The 12,068-nt window shown below is 39.2% G+C and overlaps 1 protein-coding gene across 2 annotated transcripts in view; it reads left to right on the top strand.

The window, feature by feature from the left end:
• The window catches only part of LONP2 (lon peptidase 2, peroxisomal), a 37,332-nt gene that overhangs the window by 9,960 nt on the left and 15,304 nt on the right, over positions 1–12,068 (top strand). For both annotated transcript variants that reach the window (XM_066327896.1, XM_066327895.1), the window contains 4 exons: positions 2,121–2,262; positions 8,145–8,295; positions 8,800–8,926; positions 9,948–10,081. In XM_066327896.1, coding sequence (XP_066183993.1) covers positions 2,121–2,262; positions 8,145–8,295; positions 8,800–8,926; positions 9,948–10,081 — 554 coding nt within the window. The remainder of the gene's footprint in view (positions 1–2,120; positions 2,263–8,144; positions 8,296–8,799; positions 8,927–9,947; positions 10,082–12,068) is intronic.

The following is a 12,068-nucleotide window of genomic DNA, read 5'->3' as shown; positions in this document are numbered from 1 at the left end:
GTTAACAGCCAGACAGATAAATAGCCAGATCTGCTTGTAATTTTAATATATTCTGGCTGGGTTTATATGTAAATACCTGCAGGGCCTGATTCACCAAGGATTCTTTTGTTGAGAGGTTTTGCCTAATAACTTTGGAGATCTCAAGAATTTGATGATTAATATAATAAAATTGGTATTGGTCCATCTCTAATAAATGAAGAGGTATTACAGATTTAGACTGTTGTGTCTGTCTGCCTTCATTTCGTTTATAAACCTCAGTGGAACGTGGATAGCTCAAATCTTTATAGAATTCAAAAGGACCAAGTAAAACTTTGTGTATCTAAAAACACAAACATGCATTAAAAAAAGTGTAATGTTTTTAAGCACGCACTTGAGAATAATGTAGCAAGCAAGAACAAAGAGTGCTTGATGTTTACCTAATTATGTTACCCTATTACTAGCATAAGCAAAATACTGAAACAGTTGGACTGCATTGTCTCTGAAGCATATAAAATTATTCTTTAGTGCAGTAAGCACCTTCTGGTCAAAACAACCCATAGAAGAATAAAACTACCACCACCAAACAAAACCCAAAACCACAAGAAGTAAAAAAACCTGAAACCCGTAACTGAAAAAAACCCAAATCCCCCCAAAACCAAAGAAATGCCCAAATTACTACACTGATAAATTTGTTTACGCTGGTGAGTGATTCACTTGTGTGAACTCCAGCTCTGATTCAGTCTCCTCATTTTCTGATTGCATTTTCTAGAAAGCTTTCCCTGTCTTGGCAGGGCTGTGGGTGTGCAGATGGAGGAGGAGGAGGCAGGCTGGCTGTGTAATAGCTCCCCGTGCAGAGTCCTGGCCTGTAATGAATGTTCCACAGCGCAGCCCTCCGTGACAGCAACCCGCTCCCTTGCTGCAGATTAAGACTACACAAAAGCACTCAAGTGAGGAACTGTTGCCTGCTGCCTGCTTCAGTCTTTAGCAGCTGCCCCAGGAAGGTGGTAACAGGCAAACTGGATTACTCTTACACTGCTGGCTGTTTAGAAAATCTTAAAACCTTTTATTTTTTCTCAGCTCTAGAATTAAATGCATTTACTGCATTTTGTTCCCTCAGTGGTTAAATGTTACGTGGAACTGACACCATTGTTGTGTGGTTTGGATTCTGCTTTTGTTTCTTTTTGGGGGTTTGTTTTTTTAACATATTTGAAGTCATCACTAGTATTTTTTGAGATTAGTCCCATGGTATTTTTGGTTTCATCTTTGTAAATGTCATCCTGTTTATTTTGGACAGTAGTAAACCAGATCATATCGCAAAGCAGGCCTGTTCTGCTTGTCTGCTTTGTGAGGGTCATGAGCTAGATACTGTAATTCAGCACTTCATGTATCTCTTTCTTCTTAGAATTTCATGCTCTTAATTATAGTATTTTGAGTAGTTATGGCACAAGGAGAAATGAGTATGATAAATGCAGCAAATAAGGGTTATATACATCTGTAAAATGTAGTTATGCTCTTTGTGTGTTATGGAAAAACGAATTTACTGGTTTGCTGAATAAATTCAAACTCAGCATTTTCTGTTTCATTGCAGTGTTCAGTTTTTCATTTTATATTGAAATAACAGTAATTGCTGTTACTTTTGTTGGGTATTTATTAAAGCATGCTGTCGTGGGGACATTGACAGTTCAGCATAACTGGAAATTTGCTCTCTTTTGTAACACGCTGCATGAACTCTGTTGTGATGACACAATCCCAGCATTGTAATTATGAAAATGTTTTTATTAATGAGGTTCCCAAATCTGCTTCTGCTTGTTCTTACAGTACAAGGATTCTGGTACTGGAACATGTTAAAATGTACACAAGCTGTAAAGTTTGGATACACTTTAATACAAATTATTACCTTTGCAGATCAACTGGTTCACCGCGGAACTCAAATTTCCATCTGCTGCTATAATTGCTTGTATTAAATCAGTTGTATATTTCATATTTTTATCAAGTATTCCACAAATTTTTGCAAAACCAAGAATTTTTGCAGTGCTCCTTATTCTTCTGTTTTGCCTGGTGTTTTACTCTTGGTATTTTTGATGTTACTGCTCCTGTTGCCCGTGTCACCACCCTCTTTCCCCATCCCCATTCCCTTCCAGGCGCACCTACGTGGGCAGCATGCCTGGCAGGATCATCAATGGCCTGAAGACTGTCGGGGTGAACAATCCCGTTTTCCTCTTGGATGAGGTGGATAAACTGGCAAAGAGCTTGCAGGGGGATCCTGCAGCAGCCTTGCTTGAGGTAAGAGGTGTTAAACTGCAAGGATTGTTTCCTTCGGGTTTTAAAAGAATTAAACTGGACTCAGATTCACTGGACAAAATCTCCTGACAGTATCTCTGTTATTCATATATCAGCTGCTGAGTTCTGACTCGGGTGGGTTTCTGTCTATTCCTTGGGCACAATGCAGATGCTGTTACATAGTGGCTAGGTAACATAAATCTCAGTGAGCTGTACTCGAACACAATGATAGATATTGGAGTGTTTTCTGTATTTAAATAGTGTTCAAGCCCTAAGCATCACTTAGTTGGGAGACTTGAAGACATTGGTTTTTAATGAACAAATGTTGTTAGCTAAGAAAGAGCTGTAGAGGATCTAGACAGTAACTAGACTTCTTCAAATTCTACCTTTCTTTCTTGGAACAATTTTAATATGTTTTTGAAGCTCTTGATGGTACCAGCTTGCATTGGAACTAAGCAGTTTACCCAGTGCATAATATAGACTAGCTGTGTATTCTTTTAGGAGCATTTCTTTAATTAGTGTTGTAATTAACTTCCTGAAGTTAAGTTTTTCATGTAAGTCACAGATTCCCACTCCTTGACTGATTATGGTGTGATGAGTGTTTGGCTGATTATGGTGTCATGATTGTTAGCTTTCCATGGAAGTCAGGTTTTCCATGAGTGCATTTTTTCTGAACTTCTGGCACTCAGACTAAGATGTGAATGAATCTAGTTTTGAAGCACATATTACAGTTATTCTATCACAAAGGTTTTAGAGTTGTCATAGCTGATTTGCTTAAGGACACAAATAACGTTCAGGAGACACAGTTGAGGACTTTGGTGAATGAGATACTGTTGGAATATTCTGTACATCCCATCAAGTGTTGAAATGTTATTAATTAGGTTAGTTGGGCTTTCAGAGGCAAAATTGGAGTGATCATGAAGAAGATTAATTGAGACCTGCACCTTGCAAGCTTCATGTATCAAGTAACAGACAGCAGTAAGGAGTTGTCAGAACCTTCTTCCCAATTTCCATTTTCTGGAGTGTGACATGATGTCCTAGTTCAATTCCTTCTTCCACTGATTTGTGCATATTCAGTGTTTTTATTTTAGCAGTTTGCTGGAGAGAGGAAGGAGCACGTCCTCAGGTGTGGGGAAGACACAAAGCATTGTCCTTCCCTGGGCATAAGGCTGTGTCCATCTTCCTGTGCCAGGAAGGGCAAAGGGGACAGTGAGGGAGGGGATGGCAAAGAAGGAGGGAGGTGCTGGCACAGCGGGGTTGGGCCAGGCTGAAGTGTTGAGGCTGCCAGGGCAGATGTAGCACTAATGCACGTGATGGTTTTTGTGTTGTGCATGCTTAGAGATTCCTTATACTGTAGTTTCATGCTCTGCCTTCTCTTTTGTGTTTTCTCTGGCCGTAGGGACTGCTGTGCTGCCACTGTGTCAGCTGAGTGCTTCTGGCACGGTTCTGTACCTGTTTCAGTCAAAAGGAGAGGCATTAGTAAAATATACCCACATTTTTTAAGCTAGCCTAGCTTGCTTTCACAGAAGTGACTTAGGGCATAATCCTGGAAGCATCTCAGTTGTCAGCCCTGAGGTGTGGTAGCTTTAGTAAGTGTGGGTGAAAGTGGTTCTGATAGTATTTGCCTACAGAGTCATTCTAATGACTCTCTTGACTGACAGTGCTTAATGCAGTGATTTAAATATGAAAAATGCTACTTAAATTAAGGTGTCATGAGCTCATCTGGATTCGGTATGACATTCTGCAAATGAAGTGTCAATTGACTTTCTACAAACGTCATTATTTTCTTCCTGCTAGATAGTGGAAAATTACTGTTTTGACAAGGCCAACAAGTTCTTTGAAAATCAGTGTATGAACAGGCTTTGGTTTGAGAGCTCTGTTTTGATCTTTGCATGTTAACATGAACTAGTAGTAATTTAAATGTACTAGAAAATAGCATGGCTTCACTTCTTTAGCTTTGAAAAATGACAGTTAATGGTCCCTTACCTGTGCATTTCTCAAGTGTGTAGAACACTTTTCTAGGGTGATGAGGGGCTTCAAAGTGCAAAGAAAACAAGCAGGGGAGTGTAATAGATACATTATTCCTTGTACTGTTCCTCTGGGGAATTTTATTTACACTTTGCTGAAAATGTAATAATCTCTCTTCCTGAGTTTGTTGATACCTCTCCTGTCATTTGTCTTTTAGATACTTGAACTAAGGTGTCCTAATTCTAGTCAATGCATGGATAAAAGTACCAGAAAATCAAATTTTTCTATTTAGCTGGGTGTTGTTTGATATGCAGACACAATGATTTGGGATTTCTTGGAAAGAGTGTTCCAATCATGAATCTAGATCTGTATATTAATACATATAATTTTTTTCAACCTTTGTTGTTTGTTTTTTTTTTTTCTTTCCTGTCGTGCAGTAGAGAACAATTGTATTTTTCTATTGCGTAGTTTGTGAGGGCAAAAGAATTTAATTAATACTTGCTTAATTAGTTGTGTTTGAATTCTGGGTACTTCATTGCTGCTTTGAGATGTTTCTGTTTTCTGTCTTTTAAAGCCACATTCTCAATGATACTCAGCTCTGCTCTTGCCATGAATTTTTCCAGCTGAGGCTCATAAGTTTCACATCCCACTGCCTGTCTGGGCTGCAGGGTTTTTGTAAACCCTGCTAATTGCCCATTACTTGCATCTGGGGAAGTAATTGCTCTATTAACCATGGCTGGGCTTGCTCCCCTGCGACCTCTCTATATCCCTCTACTGCTGGCTAAACATCCTGAAGCAGGTGCTTTACCTCTTCTAATGGACAGCTCATGGCTGGACATAATAGCATCGTTTTTATCTGCTTCTCCTGGTTTACCTTGTTGGAAAGTCCATCTGGAGTGGGCAGGGGTGGCTGTTATGCTGGAGAGCAAACAATAGTCAGTGGTGACCTAACTGCTGCATTTGCTGTTCACGCTGCTTCTTGTCTGGTAAGTGCCATCATTAGCTATGAAAGGCACATCCTTTATTCCTTCATGTGTAGATGTGTTCCATTCTTGCTGTCCACAACAGGGCATATTCAGGAGGAAAATTACTGTTCCCTGTGAGCTGGGGAGCAAAGCTTGGTGCTTTTTAATTGCCAGATATGTGTTTAGTTCTGGTCTTTAGCTCTTCTGCAGAGCTGTTGCTTCAGCAAGGCAGAATGTCTTCCTATTTCCAGTTACTGATCATTAACAAAGGAATATTTTAGTCTAAATTTAGATGATCTCTGTTAAAAACAGAAGAAAACAGAAATGGATCCAAGTGCCTGATAGTGACTATTTGTATGCAGGAAAATTAGACCAGGAGCATAGCCAGGCAATTAAATGTTCATGGAATTTATTCTGGATTTTGTGGTAATAAAAAGCTGTTACAGAGAAGCCTTTGTATGCATGTGGGCTATCTGTCAATAAATTAGCCAAGATATTTTGTGCACTGAATGTTCTTTTTGTACTTCATACTTCTGTATTAATTGAATATCTTGGAAAAGTTTTGAACTTGAGCTTCAGCACAGATACCTAAATGAAGAACAGTTCTGTTTGCTTTGGAAAATCTGTTTGAAATGCATAGGCAGGTCATTGGTTTGTATCTTATTCTAGAAAACAGTTACCATGACAAAGAATTATGAGTCTGGAGGATCTCCAGCCCTTGTAAAAAATCTCAGATAATTCACATTTTTTTATGTAATCCGAGTTGGTTTGGATTACAGTTTCCTTTATTTTTTATTGGATAGTATTTTTTGCATGTGACTACAGCCTCAATATTTTGTGTATCTTTGTGAATAACATTCTAATCACCAGCTCTGCACTTAGCAGGGTTCATAAGGATTTCTGGTTGCAGACTAGAAGGAGAAAGAAACATGCATATAAATAAATGTGTCAAAGTGCCAGTTTGGTCTGTCAGAATACATTGTTTTTCAGCAGCTTTGGAATTACATGCAAACACTTCAGCTGACTGAGTGAAATTCTGTGGAAATACTGTTACCAGTATAAAAAAAGGGGTAAACTGAATTAGGATTAGCTTTTTAAAACAGTTCAGAAAAATTTGCGAGAGTAGACTTCAGGTGGGAGGCTATTACTTGGTATAGACCTGCTTGTTTGGAAGACAGTTTGTAGCTGCTGTGCTTGTATTCCCTGCCTCTTGTTGTCTGCCTGTAGTTTAGGGCTGGACTGGGGGAGTGGCTGAGGTAAGGCACATCTCTGAATCAGTGGATTTGGTTTATCAGGATGCTTCAAGGCCTTTGCCTTCGTTGGTAAAGAAGGGAGTAAATGACAGCAGCTGCTTGCTGAAGAGGGTAAGAAAAGCTTTTGAATAGCTTAGAGCCAGTGCACAATGGCATTTAATGAGTTCCAGCCCTAGGTTCAGGATTGAGGCATATGCTTCAGTATGTTTTAAGATTTCACTGTTAAGGGGAATGTGTAACTGCTCTTAAATCTGTGCAGCTCTTCAAAAATAAAATCTGACTTTATTCTTTGTTTTTAGGAAAGTTACCTGTATTTCTGGCATTCTGTAATAGAAGGACTTTTTTAGTTTGTTCTGATCATAAATTTTTTTCAAAAGATTTTTTCATTTTTCAAAGCCTGAGGAGAACTTAGGAGTAGTGAAAATTCAGAATTTTTTTTATATCTATCAAATATATAAAAAAAGTCAAAGAAGTCCTCCAATTCAGTTGTTTTTTAGTTATCAGCACTGTTCTTGTCTATGATTCAGGTTGTGTGCATTCATTTGGGTGTAGGAAGATAAATTATTTTGACAGTGGTGTGCTGTTTCTCAGGAGATGCATGGGTCCCATTATTTGTGACATGAGAATTATTCATGTTGGTGTAGCATGGATCATTCATCATTTGGGAAGGAAGAGTGTGGCTGTACTTCAAGGGGATGTGAAGTAAAGGTGGTTCACAGGTGATAGAGAAGCCAGGAATATACTGCTGTGTACAGTGAGCTTCCCATTTGTGGCACTGTTAAAAACTCTACAAGACAGTATCTCAGTACCTTTGTGTTCCACGTATGTATTGAATATTTATCACCTAATCTTAAATCAAGGCAAATGTTGCATTAGCACACATAAGTGATAGGAAGACAACACAGTCATTGAAGCCCTAGTTCTACTTGTTCAGTACATTTTTGAGGTTGGTCAGACTGTGTATTTTTGTTCTGCAGTGCTTGTTCAATTTTGTCTCCTTTGTTTTGGGACAAAGAGAAAAATGATTGTGTTGGGAAGGCCAGGGCTAACCAAGGGTCAGAGCTGGGGATGTCATGGACAATAAGAACTTGTACTCCTCCTTTGGTAATAAAGTTCCCTGCTCCTTTAGTAATAAAGGCTGGACAAAACAGAGTGAGTGGGGCAGGTGATTTAGTGACAGCAGATAAGGCTGGGATTGTGTTCTTCCCCTTGATCTCACAAGAGAGATCTCACTGGCTGGTGTGAGAGGAAGAAATAAGCTTAGAGTAAGAAGAGCTGCCAGCAGCAGGTGAGGACTGGAGTCAGGGGTTACTTGGGAGAATTCTCCTTGTTCCATGGGACCACATGGGCTGCTTTTCCAAGCTTGCTGTGAGCCCTTGAAGGGCCACTCTACCATGTGTGAAAGGTCATGGAGATGCAGCTTAGGAGAGGTGCTTGATGGCTAGAGAAATGCTACAGCACCTATAGAAAAGGGCAAGAACAACTCATGGGGAAGTGACTCTTTGAACTATACATGTGATGTGACATGTAGTCCCAGAGTAATCCAGGCAAGGCCAGGATTTAGTGATATCTATAATGTATTTTGTTACTGTAAAGTCAGGTTTGACAGATCCAAATGTCATATAATAAAAATGTGCAATTTTTTTTTTTTTACTTCTGATTGCACAGTTGCATCACTTTTGTGTTCACTCTTGTTAAGGTCCTGGATCCAGAACAAAACCACAGTTTCACCGATCACTACCTGAACGTAGCCTTTGACCTGTCCCAAGTGCTTTTCATAGCTACAGCCAACACTACAGCTACAATCCCACCCGCCCTGCTGGACAGGATGGAGGTGATCCAGGTGCCAGGTAACACTGCAGTGCCTTCATTACATGCCTGTTGCAGGTCCTTAAACAAGTTTGGGGTGTTTATGCTGAAATGAAAGGCAGCTCATTAAGGAAAGCCTTCCAGGAATCACGACTGCATGTGCTGGAGTCGTTTAAAGGGACAAGGCAGATTGCCTCTGTCACAAGAATAGTATTTAGCATTGCACTCGGGAAAATTCAGTTCCAGGTCTGTGGTAATACATGGATACATTCTGTAATAATGTTTGACTTCACTGATTTGTTTTTATTCTAATGATCTGTTGGCTGATGCATCTTTTTAAGATTCCGATGGAGAAAGAGCTCTTTGAAACACTAAAATTCTGGTTTTGTTCACATGAAGTTATCATTTGCCGCAAAGGAGCATGCCAACAGCCTTATAAGTTATAGCTGGGGGAGGTTTTTGGTTAAATTCAATCGGGTAGAATTGTAAAAGATAGTGACTAAGCAAAAACATGATCAATAAATGCATACTTTTTTTTTTTTAAGGATACACACAAGAAGAAAAAATTGAAATTGCACATAGACACTTGATTCCTAAACAGCTTGAACTACATGGTCTGACTCCACAGCAAATACAGATTCCCCAAGTAACCACTTTGGGCATAATTACCAGGTAAATTTGTTCATTGCTTTCAGTTTGAGTACCATCTTTTATAAATTAGTTTATAAACTGGTAATACAAATACATCTTAATATGTATTGTCCCTAATAGCTCCAGCAGGTCAACAGTTGGTAGTTTATGAAATTGCTCTTTCCTTAGCTCTTCTCTAGAGAACATCCTTTCTGTAGAGAGTTCCTTGCTCTTGCTCTCCAGGTGTGGCTTACAATCAGTTGTGCTGACACAATTGCCAAGGCCCTGTGAATAAACAGGAACACCTGAGGCTGCTGTGGCTGCCGTGTGTGAAGCCATAGCCTTGGCAACATGTAGTTTAAAGATCCAAGTTATATCTCTAGCATTTTCATACAAAAAATGGAAATTACCCTTCTTTTTTTTCCTTGTGACTTGATGTTTACATATGTCTAGATTTGGAATAAGGTTTAAAAAAATAGAATACTTGGTTTTTAAATAGCTTCTATTCATTAGAACTGGGTTTTTTGTTAGATGTGACAGCAAATGTATTGATCAGAATATGTTTTGAACTTGAAACTAGTTCATTTCTAGTGGAAAAATGTATTTGGATTCAATGAATTGAAGTATTTTATGACCAGCGTTCTGGCTGTTTTGTGTAGTGTTACTGCTGTTGCTTCTTTTTAGTTCATAGACTAAAAAAAATATTCTTTTACAGCCAGTTACTCAACTTGTAGTGAGCTATATATTTAAATTTTTAAATAGTTCTTCCTTTTAATTTTTATGCATCTGAGAAGAGCTCAATGCTAGTGAACATTGCTTACCATTTCATGAAGGTTTGGTTCCAGCTGTTAGCCATGCCTTCCCACTCAGTAATTTGTCTACAACTTGATCAGCAACCGCGATTATTTTGATAAAAATAAATTATTCTTTTTCCTATGCATTAGAGTAGTCCAGTGTTTTGTTGCCTTGCCCGTGCCATTTGCTGTGGCTGTGTGTTCAGTGGGCAGTGTGTTTCCGCTGAGCAGAGCTCCTGCCCAGCCCAGCCCTGCGCTGTCTCCCGCAGGTACACGCGGGAGGCCGGAGTGCGGGCCCTGGATCGGAAGCTGGGAGCCATTTGCAGAGCAGTGGCCGTCAAAGTGGCCGAAGGGCAGCACAAAGAAGCAAAGCCAGATCGTGCTGAGGTGGGGGAAGGAGAAGGTGTGTATCTTTGGCATGTTTTGTTAAAAAGGGGACTTCTAATGTAGCCACTAGGAAGCTAATCTAGCAACTTTTTCTCCTACTTTATTCTTCTTTAAGGACTCTGTTTTCAAAAGCATGGCAGATACTGGGACATAATTATTACCTACAGTTTTAGTGCTGAATTATGACTTAGGACGTAAGTTGAGTAGTTTCAGCCTGCTGAGTTGGTAATTGAGAAGTTCAGTGGATCTGTTTCATGTCTTAGGGATGCAGTTATGATTTGTGTATGTATTCCTAGGTTTTTTCATGCAAATCTTTCACTTCTTCTCTTTAATAAAAAGTTAAACATAGCTATAGTTCCTACTAGCTCAGAACTCAATCTGGTTATTTTGTTGTACACTAAAAATATTGTCTGCTTGAAGGACTCTGAAATTAGAATTGTTTTTATGTGCCTTTTAAGACCATGCTTATTCAAAGTCTCTTGGACCTTTGGTAAATTCTCAGCCTTAGTTAGTCTGGTCTTGTTTCCCATTTGTACAGACAGTGTTTTATCATTCCCAGTCATCAAACAGACTGAAAGAAAGCTAAACACAAAACTCTCAAACAGCAAAAATACTTTTGCTCCAGGATACTCACAGACTTAAAATACCAAACAGGGCCCTGTTGGTTTGATGTTCTGAGATATTCCACAATGTAGTTGAAGTGGAAAAAACCTTTGGGTTCTAACATCTGTACAGCTGGAATAAGTCTGGTCTGGATTGGAGGAGGACAAATGAGGAGACTCATTATCTGTTCCTTTAAAACCAGGCAGCAAACAAGTCTCAACAGTGCCTGCCCTTTTCAGAGAGTAAATCCCAGGGGAGGAAATATAAGGGATATTTTTACAAGCTGTGGTAATAATTAGAAGGGTGTTTGAAGAAGAGTTTTACCCATAGTAAAAACGTACATAATTTGTCTCTGAGAATGTTTCTTGACAGTCTTTCAGCTTTACCTTGCCTTTTCTCTCTAGCTTGGTATTTCCCTTCTGAAAATTAAATCTTTTACCTTGTTGAGTTTTTTAAGATCATTGTAATCTCTGTGAAGACTGTACTATTGGAAGGTTGAATTTGGCAATGTTGGCTTAAGCAGGTTCAGCTTGGTTTTCTCTGAACATTCAGCTTAAAGACAGTGAGCTCTCACAGTAGTGGTGACTGCAATTTAAATCATCCCCTCTACATTAAAAGGCAGAGGTTTAAGACAGATTTACCAATGCTTTCCTTTTATATTATGTGTGTGTTCTCTACCCCCTGTGCTCTGATGGACTTCGTGAGGTAAAACTTCACAAACTGACTTGTTAATTCTTCTGTGCTCTCTTCATGAATGCAACTGCTGAGCCTTTGGGCTGTACTGGCCCAGCTCACCAGCACCAGGCAGTATCAGTACCTGGCTACTGCACCTTTTGGATGGTAATTTTGACAAGACATATTTTCAAAGTAGGTAGCTGCATCTAAAATGTGTTTCAGAGGTCTAATGCAATTGCTGAATAAAAAGAGATGTTCTGCTCTTCAAGCATTCTGGTAAAATAGACAAGAGGTAGGTTCAGAGCACAACTCATGGTACTGTAAGAAGAAACACTTTATTATTAAGGCAAGTAACAAAAAGGACCTGTATTAGACATCTCAATCCAGTGAGAGAGTTATTTACCATGTTAAAATTAGCACTGTGCTTGCAACTGAGGTATTTACACTGTTAAAATTATACACTGTTAAAATTAGTTCTGGACTTGCAACTTTCCACAGCTAAGTGAAAATAGCAGCCCAAGTGCTTCAAAAGGGGGCAAAATGCTGGCATTTTTGGTTGACCCAGTTTAAGAAAGAAATGAGCTGTGAAGAGTTGCCTTTGTACTTTTAAAGTGAAAACTGTCCATAAGAAAAAGCTGTATTAATAAAAGGGACTTGGAGGGACAGGTGTCTCTACAGTGAAACTTTGCTGTTATAAAGACTTGTACAGAATGGTGCAGTCTGCA

Source organism: Sylvia atricapilla, chromosome 12 (assembly GCF_009819655.1).
Source record: "Sylvia atricapilla isolate bSylAtr1 chromosome 12, bSylAtr1.pri, whole genome shotgun sequence".
Taxonomy (NCBI): Eukaryota; Metazoa; Chordata; class Aves; order Passeriformes; family Sylviidae; genus Sylvia; species Sylvia atricapilla.
The sequence above is the reverse complement of the archived record's forward strand: the minus strand, read 5'-3'. Positions and strand labels throughout refer to the sequence as shown.